The 20434-nt window shown below is 47.7% G+C and overlaps 1 protein-coding gene across 1 annotated transcript in view; it reads right to left on the bottom strand.

The window, feature by feature from the left end:
* Window positions 1-18120, bottom strand: part of LOC137366035 (inactive tyrosine-protein kinase 7-like) — a 583411-nt gene extending 565291 nt beyond the window's left edge. Inside the window, exon 1 of the mRNA XM_068028160.1 lies at window positions 17797-18120. Within this exon, the coding sequence (XP_067884261.1) occupies window positions 17797-17833 (37 nt within the window). The 5' untranslated portion in view covers window positions 17834-18120. The remainder of the gene's footprint in view (window positions 1-17796) is intronic.
* Window positions 18121-20434: the final 2314 nt, after the last annotated feature.

The raw sequence follows: 20434 nt of genomic DNA, 5'->3' as shown, positions 1-20434 counted from the left end.
GCAGGTGGTGAGGGAACCAACAAGAGTGAATAACCTACTTGACCTCGTTCTCACCAATCTACCTGTCGCAGATGCATCTGTCCATGACAATATTGGTAGGAGTGACCACCTCACAGTCCCGTCTTCACATTGAGGCTATCCACCATCATGTTGTGGGGCACTACCACTGTGCTAATTGAGATAGATTTTGAAAAGACTCAAAACTAGGCATCCATGAGGCACTGTGGGCCATCAGCAGCAGCAGATATGTATGCAACCACATGGCTCAGCATATCCCCCATTCTGCCATTACCATCAAGCTGGGGGACCAACCCTGGTTCAATGAAGGGTGTAGGAGGGCATGCCAGGAGCAGCACCAGGCACATCTAAAAATGAGGTCTCAGTCTGGTGAAGCTGCAGCACAGGACTACTAGCATGCCAAACAGCGGAAGTAGCATGCAATAAACATGGTTAAGCGATCCCACAACCTACATCAAAGCTCTGCAATCCTGCCACATCCAGTTGTGAATGTGGTGGACAATTAAACAACTGATAGGAGGAGGAGACTCCACAAATATCCCCATCTTCAAAGATGGGGGAGCCCAGCACATCAGTGCAAAAGACAAGGCAGAAGCATTTGCATCCATCTTCAGCCAGAAGTGCCGAGTGAATGATCCATCTCAGCCTCCTCCTGAGGTCCCCAGCATCACAGATGCCAGTCTTCAGCTAATCCGATTCACACCACATGATATCAAGAAACGGCTGATGGCACTGGATACTGCAAAGGCTATGGGCCCTGACAACATTTCGGCGATAGTACTAAAGACGTGCACCAGAGCTAGCCACGCTCCTAGCCAAGCTGTTCCAGTACAGCTGCAATGCTGGCATCTACCCGGCAATGTGGAAAATTGCCCAGGTATGTCCTGTGCACAAAAAGCAGGACAAGTCCAACCCAGCCAGTTACTGCCCTATCAGCCTACTCCCGATCATCAGCAAAGTGATGGACAGTGTTGACAGTGCTATCAAGAGGCCAACGCCCAGCAATAACCTGCTCACTGATGCTCAGTTTGAGTTCCAAAGGGTCACTCTCCTCCTGAGCTCATTACAGCCTTGGTCCAAACATGGACAAAAGAGTTGAACTCCAGAGGTGAGGTGAGAGTGACTGCTCTTGACATCAAGGCAGCATTTGACCAAGTATGGAATCAAGGAGCCCTTGCAAAACTGGAGTCAATGGGAATCAGGGGAAAACTCTCTGCTGGTTGGAGTCATACCTAGCACAAAGGAAGATGGTTGTGCTTTATGGAGGTTGATCATCTCAGTCCCAGACATCACTGCAGGAGTTCCTCAGGGCAGTGTCCTAGGTCCAACCATCTTCAGCTGCTTCATCAATGCCCTTCCCTCCAGCATAAGGTCAGAAGTGGGGATGTTTGCTGATGACTGCACAATGTTCAGCACCATTCACAACTCCTCAGATACTGAAACAGCCCATATGTTCATATGTAGCAAGACCTGGACAACATCCAGGCTTGGGCTGATAAGTGGCAAGTAACATTCATGCCCCACAAGTACCAGGCAATGACCATCTAAAACAAGATAGTATCTAACCATCTCCCCTTGGCGTTGAATGGCATTACCGTTGCTGAATCCCCAACTATCAACATCCTGGGGGTCACCATTGACCAGAAACTGAACTGGACCAGCCACATAACTGCTGTGCTACAAGAGCAGGTCAGAGGCTGGGAATTCTGCGGTGAGTAACTCACCTCCTGACTCCACAATGCTGTCCACAATCTACAAGGTACATGTCAGGAGTGTGATGGAATACTCTCCACTTGCCTGGATGGGTGCAGTTCCAACAACACTCAATAAGCTCGACACCATCCAGGACAAAGCAGCCCGCTTGTTTGGCACCCCATACACAACCTTCAACATTCACTCCCTCCACCACCGACGCACAGTGACGGTAGTGTGCACCATCTACAAGATGCACTGCAGCAACTCACCAAGGTTCCTTCGGCAGCACCTTCCAAACCTGCAACCTTGACCACCTAGAAGGACAAGAGGAACAGATGCATGGGAACACCACCACCTACAAATTCCCCTCCAAGCCACACACCATCCTGACTTGGAACTACATTGCCGTACCTTCACTGTTGCTGGGTCAAAATCCTGGAACTACCTAACAGCACTTTTGGTGTACCTACACCCCAAGGACTGCAACAGTTCAAGAAGGCAACTCACCACCACACGGCCACACTTCACGGAGCTGCCACGATATTAAATGACATGGAGGGGGCGGACCCCAATGACGTGGAGGGAGTGGGCTGTCTGTCCCCAGCTGCCTTTGCGCAGGTGCTGATGCCATTTTTAAACGTCTTCGAGCCCTGCATTTCAATTTAAATATTGAAAGGGAGATTGCTTTTAAAAAATTAAATAAATTGATCTTGCCTCTCACCAAACCCCCAATAATTTAATTACCTGCGCACTCCCCCCCAAAACATTTACCTTGTGCACCTGACCTCCCACCTCCCCCCCCACCCTGCTAAGGTGCATCAACTTTACACTTCACCCTTTCCCACTATCCCCGACACCAATGAGATGACTGTCACCCCGCTCCCTAGCACTGAAAGACTTACCTGCTCCCCCCTCCCCACCAGCGTTCCGCCTCAGATCCCCGAACGGGAGCGAGAAGGTAATTTATTCCTGTATTTAAATTATTTTACATATTTAAATTTGGCTCCTGTCGCCGAGTGGCGGGTGGGTCGCCATGAGGCTTCGCTGCCGCCAGCAAATTGGACCGGGCCATCACGGCGTGGAGGCCTGTGGCAGGCCTCTACCGGAGGCATTTTTCGGCCCCCACCACCCGCACCCTCCCCCCCGCCACCATGACACCGTAAAATTCGCCCCTGCATCAGTGAGCAGGTTATTGCTGATCAAGTGCTGCTTGATAGCACTGTTGATGACTCCTTCCATCACTTTGCTGATAATCGGGGTAGACTGGGTGGTAATTGGTCGGCTTGGATTTGTCCTGCTTTTTGTGCACAGGACATACTTGGGCACTTTTCCACATTGCCAGGTAGATGCCAGTGTTGCAGCTGTACTGGAACAGCTTGGCTAGGGGCACGGCTAGCTCTGGAGCACAAGTCTTCAGTACTATTACCGGATTATTGTCAGGGCCCATAGCCTTTGCAGTATCCAGTGCCTTCAGCCGTTTCTTGATATCAGATGGAGTGAATCGGATTAGCTGAAGACTGGCATCTGAGATGCTGGGGACCTCAGGAGGAGGCCGAGATTGATCATCCACTCAGCACTTCAACTGAAGATGGATGTAAATGCTTCAGCCTTGTCTTTTGCATTAATGTGCTGGGCTCCCCCTTGAGGATGGGGATATTTGTGGAGCTTCATCCTCCTGTCAGTTGTTTAATTGTCTGCCACATTCACAACTGGATGTGGCAGGACTGCAGAGCTTAGATCTGATATGTTTTTTAAAAATTCATTCATGGGATGGAGGCATCGCTGGCTAGGCCAGCATTTATTGCCCATCCCTAATTGCCCTTGAGACGGTGGTGGTGAGCTGCTTTCTTGAACCTTTGCAGTCCATGTGGGGTAGGTATACCCACAGTGCTGTTAGGAAGGGAGTTCCAGGATTTTGACCCAGTGACAGTGAAGGAATGGCGATATAGTTCCAAGTCAGGATGTTGTGTGACTTGGAGGGGAACTTGGAGTTGGTGGTGTTCCCATGCATTTGCTGCCTTTGTCCTTCTAGTTGGTAGAGGCCGCAGGTTTGGAAGGTGCTGTCTAAGGAGCCTTGGTGCATTGCTGCAGTGCATCTTGTAGATGGTACACACTGCTGCCACTGTGCGTTGGTGGTGGAGCGAGTGAATGTTTGTGGATGGGGTGCCAATCAAGCGGGCTGCTTTGTCCTGGATGGTGTTGAGCTGCTTGAGTGTTGTTGGAGCTGCACCCATCCAGGCAAGTGGAGAGTATTCCATCACACTCCTGACTTGTGCCTTGTAGATGGTGGACAGGCTTTGGGGAATCAGCAGATGAGTTACTCGCCTCAGGATTCCTAGCCACTGACCTGCTCTTGTAGCCATGGTATTTGTATGGCTACTCCAGTTCAGTTTCTGGTCAATGGTAGCCCCTAGGATGTTGATAGTGGGGGATTCAGCAATGGTAATGCCATTGAATGTCAAGGGGAGATGGTTAGATTCTCTCTTGTTTGAGATGGTCATTGTCTGGCACTTGTGTGGCGCTGATGTTACTTGCCACTTAACAGCCCAAGCCTGGATATTGTCCAGGACTTGCTGCATTTCTACACAGACTGCTTCAGTATCTGAGGAGTCACGAATGGTGCTGAACATTGTGCAATCATCAGCGAACATCCCCACTTCTGACCTTATGATTGAAGGAAGGTCATTGATGAAGCAGCTGAAGATGGTTGGGCCTAGGACACTACCCTGAGGAACTCCTGCAGTGATGTCCTGGAGCTGAGATGATTGACCTCCAACAACCACAACCATCATCCTTTGCGTTAGGTATGGCTCCAACCAGCAGACAGTTTTCCCCCTGATTCCCATTGACTCTAGTTTTGCTTGGGCTCCTTGATGCCACACTCGGTCAAATGCTACCTTGATATCAAGGGCAGTAACTCTCACCTCACCTCTTGAGTTCAGCTCTTTTGTCCATGTTTGAACCAAGGCAGTGATGAGGTCAGGAGTTGAGTGGCCCTGGCGGAACCCAAATTGAGCAGCACAGTGGCACAGTGGTTAGCACCGCAGCCTCACAGCTCCAACGACCCGGGTTCAGTTCTGGGTACTGCCTGTGTGGAGTTTGCAAGTTCTCCCTGTGTCTGCGTGGGTTTCCTCCGGGTGCTCCGGTTTCCTCCCACAGCCAAAAGACTTGCGGGTTGATAGGTAAATTGGCCATTATAAATTGCCCCTAGTATAGGTAGGTGGTATGGTAATGTGGGGATGTGGTAGGAATATGGGAGTAGTGTAGGATTAGTATAAATGGGTGGTTAATGGTCGGCACAGAATCGGTGGGCCGAAGGGCCTGTTTCAGTGCTGTATCTCTAAAAAAAAAATCATTGAGCAGGTTATTGCTAAGCAGGTGCTGCTTGATGGCATTGATGATGACACCTTCCATCACTTTACTGATGATTGAGAGTAGACTGATGGGGCAGTAATTGGCTGGGTTGGACTTGTCCTGCTTTTTGTGTACAGGACATACCTGGGCAATTTTCCACATTGCAGGGTAGATGCCAGTGTTGTAGTTGTACTGGAACAGCTTGGCTAGTGGCGCGGCAAGTTCTGGAGCACAGGCCTTCAGTACTATTGCCGGAATATTGTCAGGGCCCATAGCCTTTGCAGTATCCAAGTCTTCAGTCGTTTCTTGATATCACGCGGGATGAATCGAATTGGCTGAAGTCTGGCATCTGTGATGCTGGGGACTTCAGGAGGAGACCGAGATGGATCATCAACCCAGCATTTCAGGCTGAAGATTGTTGCAAATGCTTCAGCCTTATCTTTCGCACTGATGTGCTGGGCTCCCCCATCATTGAGGATGGGGATATTTGTGGAGCCACCTCCTCCAGTTAGTTGTTTAATTGTCTACTACCATTCATGGCTGGATGTGGCAGGACTGCAGAGCTTAGAGCTGATCCGTTGGTTATGGGATTGCTTAGCTCTGTCTATTGCATGCTGCTTACGCAGTTTGGCACGCAAGTAGTCCTCTGTTGTAGCTTCACTCGGTTGACACCTCAGTTTGAGGTATGCCTGGTGCTGCTCCTGGCATGCCCTCCTGCACTCTTCATTGAACCAGGGTTGGTCACCTGGCTTGATGGTAATGGTAGAGTGGGAGATATGCCGGGCCATGAGATTATGGATTGTGGTTGAGTACAATTCTGCTGCTGTTGATGGCCCACAGCGCCTCATGGATGCCCAGATTTGCATTGCTAGATCTGTTCGAAATCTATCCCATTCAGCACGGTGATAGTGCCACACAACACGATGGATGGTATCTTCAGTGTGAAGATGGGACTTTGTCTCCACAAGGACTGTGCGGTGGTCATTCCTACCAATACTCTCATGGACAGATGCATCTGCGGCAGGCAGATTGGTGAGGACGAGGTCAAGTATGTTTTTCCCTCTTGTTGATTCCCTCACCACCTGCCACAGACCCAGTTTAGCAGCTATGTCCTTTAGGACTCGGCCAGCTGGGTCAGTAGTGGTGCTACCGAGCCACTCTTGGTGATGGACATTGAAGTCCCCCACCCAGAGTACATTCTGTGCCCTTGCCACCCTCAGTGCTTCCTCCAAGTGGTGTTCAACATGGAGGAGTACTGAGTCATCAGCTGAGGGAGGGTGGTATGTGGTAATCAGCAGGAGGTTTCCTTGCCCATGTTTGACCTGATGACATGAGACTTCATGGGGTCCGGAGTCGATGTTGAGGCCTCCCAGGGTAACTCCCTCCCGACTGTATACTACTGTGCTGCCACCTCTGCTGGATCTGTCTTGCTGGTGGGACAGGACATACCCGGGGATGGTGATGGTGGTGTCTGGGACATTGTCTGTAAGGTATGATTCCCTGAGTTGGTTGTGGGATCACTGAGCCATGTCCATTGCATGCTGCTTCTGCTGTTTGGCATGCAAGTAGTCCTGTGTTGTCGCTTCACCAGACTGACACGTCATTTTTTGTTATGCCTGGTGCTGCTCCTGGCATGCCCTCCTGCATTCTTCATTGAACTCGGGTTGGTCTCCCAGCTTGATAGTAATGGTAGAGTGAGGGATATGCCGGGCCATGAGGTTACAGATTGTGGTTGAATATAGTTCTGCTGCTGCTGATGGCCCACAGCGCCTCATGGATGCCCAGTTTTGAGTTGCTAGATCTGTTGGAATTTTTCACATTTAGCACAGTGGTAGTGCCACACAACCCGATGGTGGGTACCCTCAATGTGAAGACGGGACTTCATCTCCATAAGGACTGTGTAGTGGTGCTTCCTACTAATACTCTCATGAACAGATGCATTTGCGACAGGTAGATTGGTGACGATGAGGTCAAGTATGCTTTTTCCTCTTGTTGGTTCCCTTATCGCCTGCTGCAGACCCAGTCTAGCAGCTGTGTCCTTTAGGATTCCGCCAGCTCGGTCAGTAGTGGTGCTACCGAGCCATGGACTTTGAAGTCCCCACCCAGAGTACATTTTGTGCCCTTGCTACCCTCAATGCTTCTTCCAATTGCGGAGGGAGGCAGTGGGTGGTAATAAGCAGGAGGCTTCCTTGCTCATATTTAACCTGATTCCATGATACTTCGTGGGGTCCAGAGTCAATGTTGAGGACTCCCAGGGCAACTCACTCCCTACTGTATATCAATGAGTCGCCCGATGGGACAGGACATACTCAGAGATGGTGATGGTCATGTCTGGGACATTGCAAGGTATGATTCTGTGGGACAGCTCTCCCAATTTTGGAACAAGGAAATGTTTGCAAGGAAAACTTTACAGGGTTGACAGGGCTGGGTTTGCTGTTGCTGATGCCAGGTAGTCGGTCCAGTTTCAGGTAAGGACATTAGTGAACATTGCAACAATCGACAATAGTTTCATGGTCACTGCCGTGGTGGGATTCAAACCCTTGTCTTGTCCCCAGAGCAATACCCTGGGCTATCAGTCTAGTGACATTACCACTACACCTCCGCCTCCCCCTGTCTGCTATACTATCTTTTTGTATTTGCCATTTAAAGATACCAAGTTCGCTCATATTGTCATTTTTAAGACCAACCACACTGAATCCTAAGCCTCCCATTGCTGGCTTGTTCAATTCACTATATTCTACTTGTCTTCCCTGAGCTAAAACTTAAATAACTTCATCAAACTCATCTTGCATTCTTTCAGGTATTTGTGGCAATCTTGGATGGTCGTAAATTGCAGTATCTGGAAACAGTTTTGCATCTTTGGCCAAAGCTGGATTAATTACAGAACGCTCTGGATTGAACACCAAGAATCCCACTTGTGAAAAGTCAAAGTTAGGAGATGAATTTGTGGACATGCGCTTCAACTATTTACTCAAATTTTGTAGGGTGAGTATTTGATCAAATGGGGGCTTTTGATGGTCTCATGTAAAATATTTAGCTTTTCACGTTGAGATGAATCTCCTTTCTCATTCAATCGTGACTGCAAGCGAGCCAGTGCTTGTAAAACCTGTTTATCGCCCGGATTTTCTGGCATGATTATATCTTTCTAGCCTCTGCCAGTTCTGATTGAAGGGTCACTGACGTGAAACGTTAACTCTGCTTCTCTCTCCACCCATGCTGCCAGACCTGCTGAATATTTCTAGCTTTTCTTGTTTTTATTTCATATTTCCAGCATCTGCAGTATTTTGCTTTTATTTTAGTGTTTAATTCACTCCCACTTCTCTTCCAGGAATGCCTACCTTGAAGAAGTTCTGCTCTTCTCGCCAACGGGATTTTCGTTTGTCTCTTTTACCTTGCTCACCTTCATTGCTTTCTATTTCCCTCCCGGTGTTTGATAAGGTGCCTACCAAAACTCGTTTTCACAGCCACATCTCCTTCCTCAGTGACTGTCTCCGGCTCCGGCTTATTCCACGTGGATTCCAACTGAAGTTTCATCCTTCATGTTTTGAATCCACCCAGGATTACAGGTATCTCCGAGAAATACAACGTTCCTCGGACTGCTGTTCTCGCCGCATCCTAACATCCACACTCAGTGCCATGCGCCGCCATATGTATACACTGGACCTCTCTCTCCAGAAGCACCACCTCACTTTAACTCAAAGCTGTTCTACTCTGCAGTTTCATTTCATCCTTCGTCTTATCCGACGCATTAACAAAAAACTTTTTTTCTTCCTTTCAGATGTTAAGGAACGCAAGCTCCAACAGCTGAAGGGGACTAATGCCCCTCCAGATCCTTCTTCCCCATCACTTCCGTGTTTTTAGTATACCTTCCCCTCTCTGACGCTGAACATTCTGTACTCAGCAAAGGACTCAGTTTTATCCCCTTACGTCTCCACCTCAATGAATTTCGCGCTCGGCATGATGTTGAGCTCTTCTTCCATCGCCTTCGTCTCCGGGCTCACTTCTTTGACCAGGAGTCTTCCCCCCCCCGATCAGCAGACCCATGCACCCGCCTCCAGCATTCTCCCTCCACCTGGACCCCTCCTTCTGGCCTCTTACCTGCTCTTGATCTTTTCATTGAAAACTGTCGGCGAGACACAGCCATCTCAATTTCTCTGCCCCCCTCACTCACTCTAACCTGCCCCCCTCTGAACTTTCTGCACTCCATTCTCTCAGGTCTAACCCCGACACTGTCATCAAACCTGCAGACAAGGGTGGTGCCTACCGACCTCTACCTTGCAGAGGCTCAGCACCAACTCTCAGACACTTCTTCCTACTTCCCCCTGGACCATGAGCCTACCACCGCACATCAAGCTACTGTCCACAGGACTGTCACTGACCTCATCTCCTCTGGAGATCTTCCCTCTACAGCTTCCAACCGCATAGGCCCGCAACCCCAGACAGCCTGCTTCTGCCACCTTCCCAAAATCCACAAACAGGACTGTCCCGGCAGATCCATTGTTTCAGCCTGTTCCTGCCCGACTGAACCTATTTCTTCCAACCTTGACTCTATCTTTTCTTCCCTGGTCCAGTCTCTTCCCACCTACATCCGTGACTCTTCTGACGCCCTACGTCATTTTGACAATTTCCAGTTTCCTGGACCCAACTGGGGTCTCTTCACTATGGACATCCAATCTCTCTACACCTCCATCCCCCACCAGGATGGTTTGAGGGTTCTCTGCTTCTTCCTTGAACAGAGGCCCAACCAGTCCCCATCCATCACCACCCTCCTCCTCTTGGCTGAACTTGTTCTCACATTGAACAACTTCTCCTTCAACTCCACTTACTTCCTTCAAGTAAAAGGTGTTGCTATGAGTACCTGCATGGGTCCTAGTTATGCCTGTCCTTTTGTGGGATAGGTTAAACATTCCTTGTTCCAGTCCTACTCAGGCCCCATCCCCCAACTCTTTTTCCGGTACATTGATGACTCTATCGGTGCAGTTTCCTGCTCCCGCCCCGAACTGGAAATCTTTATCAACTTTGCTTTTAATTTCCACCCTTCTCTCACCTTTACATGGTCCATCTCCGACACTTCCCTTCCCTTCCTCGACTTCTCTGTCTCCATCTCTGGGGATAGGCTGTCTACTAATATTCATTATAAACCCACCGACTCCCACAGCTACCTCGACTACACTTCTTCACACCCTGCGTCCTGTAAGGACTCCATTCCATTCTCCCAGTTTCTCCATCTCCAAAGCATCTGCTCTGATGATGCAACCTTCCACAACAGCGCTTCTGATACGTCTTCCTTTTTCCTCAACCGAGGATTCCCCCCCACTGTGATTGACAGGGCCCTCAACCATGCCCGGTCCATTTCCCGCACCTCTACACTCACCCCTTCCCCTCCCTCCCAGAACCGCGACAGGGTTCCCCTTGTCCTCACTTTCCACCCCACAAGCCTCCACATCCAAAGGATCATCCTCTGCCATTTCCGCCACGTCCAACATGATGCCACTACTAAACGCATCTTCCCCTACCCTCCCCTGTCAGCATTCCCAAGAGATTGTTCCCTCCGTGACACCCTGGTCCACTCTTCCATTACCCCCAACACCTCTTCCCCTGCCCACGGCAGCTTCCCATGCAATCGCAGAAGGTGTAATACCTGCCCATTCACCTCCTCTGTCCTCACCATCCAAGGCCCCAAACACTCCTTTCAGGTGAAGCAGCGATTTACTTGTACTTCCTTCAAGTGGTACCATTATTCAAAAAGGGTAGTAGGGATAAACCAGGTAATTACAGGCTGGTGAGTCTAACTTCAGTGGTTGGGAAAATATTGGAACCAATTCTGAGGGACAGGATTAATCTCCACTTGGAGAGGCAGGGATTAATCAGGGATAGTCAGCATGGCTTTGTCAGGGAGAGATCGTGTCTAACTAGCTTGATTGAATTTTTCAAGGAGGTGACTAGATGTGTCAATGAGGGTAAAGCAGTAGATGTAGTATGCATGGATTTAAGTAAGGCTTTTGATAAGGTCCTGCATGGGAAATTGGTTAAGACAGTCAGAGCCCATAGGATCCAGGGCAATTTGGCAAATTGGATCCAAAATTGGCTTAGTGGCAGGAGGCAGAGGGTAATAGTTGAGGGCTGTTTTTGCGATTGGAAGCCTGTGACCAGTGGTGTACCACAGGGATCGGTTCTGGGACCCTTGCTGTTTGTAGTGTACATTAATGTTTAGACGTGAATATAGGAGGTATGATCAGTAAATTCGCAGATGACACAAAAATTGGTGGTGTTGTAAATAGTGAGGAGAAAATCCTTCGATTACAGGGAGATATAGATGGGCTGGTAAGATGGGCGGAGCAGTGGCAAATGGAATTTAAGCCTGAAAAGTGTGAGGTGATGCATTTTGGGAGGACTAGCAAGGCAAGGAAATATACAATGGATGGTGGGACCCTAGGAAGTACAGAAGGTCAGAGGGACCTTGGTGTACTTGTCCATAGATCACGAAAGGCAGCACAGGTAGATAAGGTGGTTAGGAAGACATATGGGATACTTGCCTTTATTAGCCGAGGCATAGAATATATGAGCAGAGAGGTTATGATGAAACTATATAAAACGCTAGTTAGGCCACAGCTGGAGTACTGTGTACAGTTCTGGTCACCACACTATAGGAAGGATGTGATTGCACTGGAGAGGATGCAGAGGAGATTCATCAGGATGTTGCCTGGGTTGGAGCATTTCAGCTATGAAGAGAGATTGAAAAGGATAGGGTTGTTTTCCTCTTCCAGCAGAGAAGGCTGAGGGGGAACATGATTGAGGTATACAAGATTATGAGGGGCACTGATAGGTTAGATCGGAAGAAACTTTTTCTCTTAGCAGAGGGGTCAATATCCAGGGGCCATAGATTTAGGGTAAGGGGCAGGAGGTTTAGAGGGGATTTGAGGAAAAGAATTTTCACCCAGAGGGTGGTTGGAATCTGGAACACACTGCCTGAAGAGGTGGTGGAGGCAGGACCCCTCACAACATTTAAGAAGTATTTAGATGAGCACTTGAAACGCCATAGCCTACAAGGCTACGGGCCAAGTGCAGGAATATGGGATTAGAATAGTTGGGTGCTGGCACAGACACGATGGGCTGAAGGGCCTGTATAACTCTATGACACTAATTTAGTATACTGTATTCGCTGCTCACAATGCGATCGCCTGTACATTAGGGAGACCAAACGCAGATTGGGTGACCGCTTTTCGGAACACCTCCAAACATATGACCCTGAGCTTCCGGTTGCTGGCCATTTCAACACACCCCCCTGCTCTCATGCCCACATATCTGTCCTGGGATTGCTGCAGTGTTACAGTGAACATCAATGCAAGCTCGAGGAACAGCATGTCATTTACCAATTAGGCACGCCTGCCGGACTGAACATTGAGTTCAATAATTTCAGAGCATGACGACCCCCCTTTTTATTTTCAGCTATTTTTTCTTTTTTCTTTTTTATTTGCTGGAGCTGTGTACCACAACCTCTGCATCACCAACTCGTTCTTTCAAACTAAACCCTGTCACCAGGTTTCATGGAGACAGCCAAGATCACGTCGTTGGCACCAGATGGACCTCGTCGTCACAAGGCGAACCTCCATAAGCGGTGTTCAAATCACACGCAGTTTCCATAGTGCAGACTGCGACACCGATCACTCCCTGGTGTGCTGCAAAGTTAGACTCAAACCAAAGAAGTTACATCACTCCAAGCAGAATGGCTGCCTGCGCATCAATGCTACCAGAATATCTTACCCACAGCTGTCACAGAAGTTTCTCAGTTCACTTGAAAAAGCCCTTCAAAACACTCCTGCTGGGGATGCAGAGACCAAGTGGGCCCACATCAGAGACGCCATCTATGACTCAGCATTGACCACCTTTGACAAATGTGAGAAGCAGAATGCAGACTAGTTTCAAACTCACTTTGAAGAGTAGGAACCAGTCATAGTCGCCAAGCACACTGCACTGCTGAACTACCAGAGTTAACATCCTTAGCACTTGAAGCTGCCGGAAGCACCACACAAAGAACAGCTAGGCGCTGTGCAAACGACTACTGGCAACATGGCAACACTTATGCAGTCGTGTTCAGTTGACCTCTAACACCGAAAACATCAGAGGAATGTATGACGGCATGAAGAGAGCTTTTGGGCCAACCATCACTGGGCGGCACAGTGGCGCAGTGGTTAGCACCGCAGCCTCACAGCTCCAGCGACCCGGGTTCAATTCTGGGTACTGCCTGTGTGGAGTTTGCAAGTTCTCCCTGTGTCTGCGTGGGTTTCCTCCGGGTGCTCCGGTTTCCTCCCACATGCCAAAGACTTGCAGGTTGATAGGTAAATTGGCCATTATAAATTGCCCCTAGTATAGGTAGGTGGTAGGGAAATATAGGGACAGGTGGGGATGTGGTATATGGAATTAGTATAGGGTTAGTATAAATGGGTGGTTGATGGGCGGCACAGACTCGGTGGGCTGAAGGGCCTGTTTCAGTGCTGTATCTCTAAACTAAACTAAACTAAACATCAAGAAGATCGCCCCCCTCAAGTCTAAATCAGGGGAAATGATCATTGACCCAAGCAAGCAAATGGACTGCTGAGTGGAGCACTACCTAGAACTGTACTCCAGGGAAAATGATGTCACTGAGACCGCCCTCAATGCAGCCCAGTCTCTGCCAGTCATGGACAAGCTGGACGAACAGCCAACAAAATCGGAGCTTAGTAACGCCATCGATTCTCTAGCCAGCAGAAAAGCCCCTGGAAAGGACAGCATTACCCTTGAAATAATCAAGTATGCCAAGCCTGCTATACTCTCAGCACTCCATGAACTGCTTTGCCTGTGCTGGGATCAGGGAGCAGTACCACAGGACATGCACGATGCCAATATCATCACCCTCTATAAGAAAAAGGGTGACCGCGGTAACTGCAACAGCTACCGTGGAATCTCCCTGCTCAGCACAGTGGGGAAAGCCTACGCTCGAGTCGTTTTAAACAGAGCCCAGAAGCTGACTGAGCATGTCTACCCTGAGGCACAGTGCGGCTTTCGAGCAGAGAGATCACTATTGACATGCTGTTCTCCCTTCGCCAGCTACAGGAGAAATACCACATAAAGCAGATGCCCCTCTATGTTACCTTCATAGATCTCCCCAAAGCCTTTGACCTCGTCAGCAGACATGATCTCTTCAGACTACTAGCAAAGATTGGATGTCCACCAAAGCTACTAAGCATCATCATCCCGTTCCATGACAATATGAAAGGCACAATTCAGCATAACGGTGCATCATCAGACTCCTTTCCCATCCTGAGTGGTGTGAAACAGGGCTGTGTTCTTGCACCCACACTGTTTGGGATCTTCTTCTCACTGCTGCTCTGATGCGTTTAAGTCTTCAGAAGAAGGAATTTTCCTCCACACAAGATCAGATGACAGGTTGTTCAACCTTGCTCGGCTTGGAGCGAAGACCAAAGTACGGAAAGTCCTCGTCAGGGAACTCCTCTTTGCTGACGGCCGCATTAACATCCCACACGGAAGAGTGTCTGCAGAGACTTATCGACCGGCTTGCAGCTGCCGGCAATGAATTTGGCCTAACCATCAGTTTCAAGAAAACGAACATATTGGGACAGGATGTCAGAAATACTCCATCCATCAATATCGGTGACCACACTCTGGAAGTGGTTCAAGAGTTCACCTACCGAGGCTCAACCATTACCAGTAACCTGAAATCAACAAACGCATGGGAAAGGCGTCCACTGCTATGTCCAGACTGGCCAAGAGGGTGTGGGAAAATGGCGCATTGACACAGAACACAAAAGTCTCAGTGTTTCAAGCCTGTGTCCTCAGTACCTTGCTCTACGGCAGCGAGGCCTGGACAACGTATGTCAGCCAAGAGCGACGTGTCAACGCATTCCATCTTTGCTGTCTCCAGAGAATCCTTGGCATCAGGTGGCAGGACTGTATCTCCAACACAGAAGTCCTCGAGACAGTCAGCATCCCTAGCATGTATGCCCTACTGAGCCAGCGGTGCTTGAGATGGCTTGGCCATGTGAGCCGCATGGAAGATGGCAGGATCCCCAAGGATGTATTGTACAGCGAGATCGTCACTGGTATCAGACCCACCGGCCGACCATGTCTCCACTTTGAAGACGTTTGCAAACGCGACATGAAGTCTTGCAACATTGACCACAAGTCGTGGGAGCCAGTTGCCAGCGATCGTCACAGCTGGCAGACATCTATAAAGACGGGGCTGAAGAGTGGCGAGTCAAAGAGTTGGCAGGAAAAGAGACAGCAGTGTAAGGAGAGAGCCAACTGTGTAACAGGCCAGACAACCAACTTTACCTGCAGCACCTGTGGAAGAGTCTGTCACTCTGGAATTGGCCTTTATAGCCACTCCAAGTGCTGCTCCACATGTCCATGTCTCCGCTTTAAAGACGTCTGCACACGCAACATGAAGTCCTGTGACATTGATCACAAGTCATGGGAGTCAGTTGCCAGCGATCGCCAGAGCTGGCGGGCTAAAGTGTGGCGAGTCGAAGAGACTTAGCAGTTGGCAGGAAAAAAGACAGAAGCGCAAGAGGAGAGCCAACTGTGTAACAGCCCCGACAACCAATTTTATCTGCAGCAACTGTGGAAGAGTCTGTCACTCTAGAATTGGCCTTTATAGCCACTCCAGGCGCAACTTCACAAACCACTGACCACCTCCAGGCGCTTACCCATTGTCTCTCGAGACAAAGAGGCCAAAGAAGAAGTTTGTGCTTTGGGCCAGGTTGTTCTATTTTTCTGTCAATTAACACTCTCTCTGTACTAACGCTTTGTCTTTCAGCACACCATTAATATACCATTTGCCTTTGCTCCATGACCTTCTGGTCAGTTATTCTCTGTGACCTTGTCCCATCAACACCTTCCACCTTCTCTTTGGTTATCTCTTGCCCCACTCCCGCTTTATTTGCTTAAAACCTGTTATATTTCTCGCCTTTGCTAGTTCTGATGAAGGGTCACTGACCTGAAATGTTAACTCTACTTCTCTCTCCACAGATGCTGCCAGACCTGCTGAGTATTTCCAGCATTTCTTGTTTTTATTTCAGATTTCCAGCATCTGCAGTATTTTGCTTTTATTATTATATCTTCGATTGTTTCATCTTTTTCAAGAAATCTCGGTTCGCAACCTTGGCTCCGGCCGCAGTTTCTGCACTCTTATTCAAATGCCGTTTGTCTCTCCCAATCTTACGTGCACCTTGTTTTTCCACTCCGCTTCATCCTGGTCCCCCCCCACCTCTCCAATCCAAATTAGTTTAAACTCTCCCCTTTATAACTGGTGCATAATCAAAACATTTTATTCCAGAGCTTCATGTTTATACCTTGAACAGCTGCAAGTACGTTTGCAGCAATCTAAGAAGCAGTGCAAGATATACCAACAATTATGTTTCACAGACTGAGCTTCTTCTGGCCGTGGAACTCTTTCTCAGACAATGTTAAATGTGAGGGGAAAGGAATGTGTATTTGGAGTACTTTTTGTGATTTTACCCCTTCTGTCCCTCCCTTTTCTCCTTGTGGCTGCTTTGAAGTTTTTTTTTATTTCCAAAATATACTTTATTCATAAAAATCTGTAAAAATTACATTGCCAAACAGTTTCCAAACAGCACCAAAATATACAAATATTGCAAGGGAGATCAGTTTCCTTCAATACTGTCATGAGTTTCTTCCCAACCCTTCTGTTTCACAATTGTCATGTCAATTACAGTTTTACATTTACAGCAATTCAGAATATTAATGATACAGTTCGAGGGGTTTCCCATAGATCCAGCCCCTCAGTCCAGCTTGGTGGGGGAACCTTACACTGTGGTCTTTCCCCATTGAGCCTTTGCTGCGGCTGCCCCAAGCTTTAGTGCGTCCCTCAGCACGTAGTCCTGGACCTTGGAATGTGCCAGTCTGCAACATTCGGTGGTGGACAACTCTTTGCGCTGGAAGACCAGCAAGTTTCGGGCAGACCAAAGGGCGTCTTTCACCGAATTGATAGTCCTCCAGCAGCAGTTGATGTTTGTCTCGGTGTGCGTCCCTGGGAACAGCCCGTAGAGCACAGACTCCTGTGTTACAGAGCTGCTTGGGATGAACCTTGACAAAAACCACTGCATCTCTTTCCACACCTGCTTTGCAAAGGCACATTCCAGGAGGAGGTGGGCGACCGTCTCTTCCCCACCACAGCCAACGCGGGGGCACTGTGCGGAGGGGGCGAGACTTCGGGTGTGCATGAAGGATCTGACGGGGAGGGCCCTTCTCACCACCAGCCAAGCTACGTCTTGGTGCTTGTTTGAAAGTTCTGGTAATGAGGCATTCCGCCAAATGACTTTGACGGTCTGCTCGGGGAACCATCCGACAGGATCCACCGTTTCCTTTTCCCGTAGGGCCTTGAGGACATTCCGTGCAGACCACTGCCTGATGGCTGCTTTGAAGTTGTGCACACTATTTGCAATAGAGAAGAAAAAGAACTTGCATTTATAGAGCGATTTTCACGGCCTCAGGACATCCTGAAGTGCTTTACAGTCAATGTAGTACTTCTGAAGCAACAACACTTGTAATATAGAGAAAAGCAGCAGACAGTTTGCATACAGCAAGGTCCCACAAATGGCTTGAGATAAATGATAAGGTAAAATTATTTTCTCGTAATATTGATTGAGGGCAGCAGAAGAATTACTCTGCTCGTGTTCAAAATAGTGACATGTGATCTTTTAGGCTCACCTGATAGGGTTGACCCAACCTCGGTTTGATGTCTCATCTGACAGTCTCTTAGGCAGTCCTTCAGCAACGAGGGTGACTTTCTTCCATCCCAGGTTTGAGGATCCTTAGGTGACTGAATAGACCAATTCTGGATCCGCACACTCTGCCACAGGTGGGGCAGGTGGTGTTTGATGAGATGAGTGGATGGGATGCTTGAATTTCCGAACGCTGCTTCCGCTGTTTGCGCTTGGATGCTGCCTAGGCATGTCGGTGTTGTTCGAATGGCTGGGACCTTCGCGGCAGCATCTTCTCCATTTTTGGGTGGTCTCGAGCAAGAGATTCCCACAAATCAGTGGCGATGTCACATCTTTTCAGGGAGGTTTTAAGGTATTCCTTGTAGTGTTTCCTCTACCCTCCTGGTAACCTCTTGCCGTGACGGAGCTCGGAGTAGAAAGCTTGTTTTGAGAGTCTTGTGTCAGACGTGCGGACAATGTGGTCCGCCCAATGTAACTGACTAGCGATGACCAGCGTCTCGATACTCCAAACAATGCAGCATTTCCTCAGTACTGCACTGAAGTGCCAGCCTTGATTATCTGATGAAGTCTCTGGAGTAGGACATCAACCCATGATGAGACTGCAATCACTGAATCAAGTGCTCTGGGATACCACCAAGTGGCTAAGAGAGATATTCTAATTAACTTTTGTAGGGAGGGGGCAGGACAATGAAGAAATATCACTTTCTTATATAAAAAAGTGGGAAATGACTAAGCACAATTTTCCAAGTCTTTGTGTGCTCCCAGCAACAAGTATGATTCTTTTCAGCTAATTGATCTGGTTATGGCTGTCTCTGGTTATGTTCTTATGCCAATTAATATTTAAAAGAAAATACATGGGGCTTACTGAATAGTTTACAGGTGCAATAAATATGACCATCTCTTTCTCTAACTCATTTGTCCCCAGACCTCAAAGGTGGAACTCCTGACCTCCTTTACTCTTTTTATTACGTGATCTACAAGGTTTTAAAATCCAAACTTGGCTAATAATTGTCCTCTGTAATCCAGGAAGGTATTTATAGTACCCCACTCACTGCTGCAGGTGAGATCCTCTAACAGTGCAGACTATTAGTCAAATCTGGGATCTTCCTGGTCTGTATTACTCTGTTGCTTAACCAGCTGAGCCATCAAGGGAATTTTAAGCTCACTTTGAAGACAGTGTAGTGAAGCTAATATTCTGCTTGAGTTCTATAACATATTGGTTATCATGAAGAAATATTCTATCTGAGCATTAAATAGAACTTTCAGGAAACTATCAGTATTTTGGCTGGTGGAGAATGCAAACAAATTCATGTAAAATGCTTTTGTTCTACTGCAACAAAACATTAACAGCAAAGTCAACCCTTTGTTGTTTTCTGTTTAAAGAAATAGGCACTAATTTCTTAAGGTTCAAAGTACTGGCATAAAGCTTCAAAGACCAAACAGTTTCAGTGCCTAAAAATAACCAGGCATTTGTGATGTGCGAGGAAAATGTGTTGAGAATGCAGGGAACATTCTCAGGATTAATTTATAACTTAGCTATAAAAGAGCTGCTCTGCCTCCTGCAGATAATTCCCATCAACAGTAATGTATTTTTTGTATCCTTAAGTAAGCAGCACTGAGTGAAGGGAGAAATACTTCATCATCTCGCAAAATCCCCAATAAAAGTAATTGTGTCAAGCTAGTGAAGTTGTCAAATTTCAGAACCAGCTGTCACCTGCAGTGTTCAGTGATAAAATTCTTTTTGTTCACGGTTGCCTCATATCACATTGCATAAATTTGTAACAGTTCACAGATAATTCATGCTTGAAATACCAACCCTGATGCACATGGATTTGGAGTAGTTTTGTTACCTAAAATTAACAGCTGTTTATCCTATGGGACTGAAAATACAGTCTCTCCGCACACTGCAACATTTTTTTAAATTTATTCGTGAGATGTGGGCTTCTGAGGCCAGCATTTATTGCCCGTCCCTAATTGCCCTTGGGAACTACAATTCATTGCATTTTGTAGTTGATCCTTATAATGCTATCCCAAATACATACAACTACAGCTCGAAACCTTATTTAATTTAATAGAGAACAATGGGTGAAGATATCCTCTGTGCTTTTTATAATTTCAGTTCATATAGCCCACAGTGGAAATTGTCTCCCTATAAATCATCAGAATTGCAATTGGATTTTGAATATCCTAAAGGGACATGCATATCTCCCCCCATTATTATTTGTGTGGTTTAAAATGGTTGGTCAGAGCAGTTTGGAGCAGACATTTTGTATGAAATCTGCCTTAAGTGCAGTTATAAAGTGGACCATGGGTTGTGGATGTAATTCTCAATTTATAAAGCCACCGCAGGAGAACATTATGTCACAGTTGGAGATTGTTTATTAGTGTCCTGGCCTGCTTCTGACCAGAATTTTTAAAACATCAAACACAGGAATGTAGCACAGCTGAGAGATGCCGGTAATTATGCCTACTTTTATAACATTTTGGATTGCATGGCAATTTGAATGATACAATGCTGCTTTAAGAGCTTCTACTTCAGTAGGCACATGATGCATTCTTCCTGGATACTAAGAGAATTGTTTCATAATTAACAGAACACAGGACCAAATGTCCATTCTCAAAGA

The sequence above is a fragment of the Heterodontus francisci genome, chromosome 3 (assembly GCF_036365525.1).
Source record: "Heterodontus francisci isolate sHetFra1 chromosome 3, sHetFra1.hap1, whole genome shotgun sequence".
NCBI lineage: Eukaryota > Metazoa > Chordata > Chondrichthyes > Heterodontiformes > Heterodontidae > Heterodontus > Heterodontus francisci.
The sequence above is the reverse complement of the archived record's forward strand: the minus strand, read 5'-3'. Positions and strand labels throughout refer to the sequence as shown.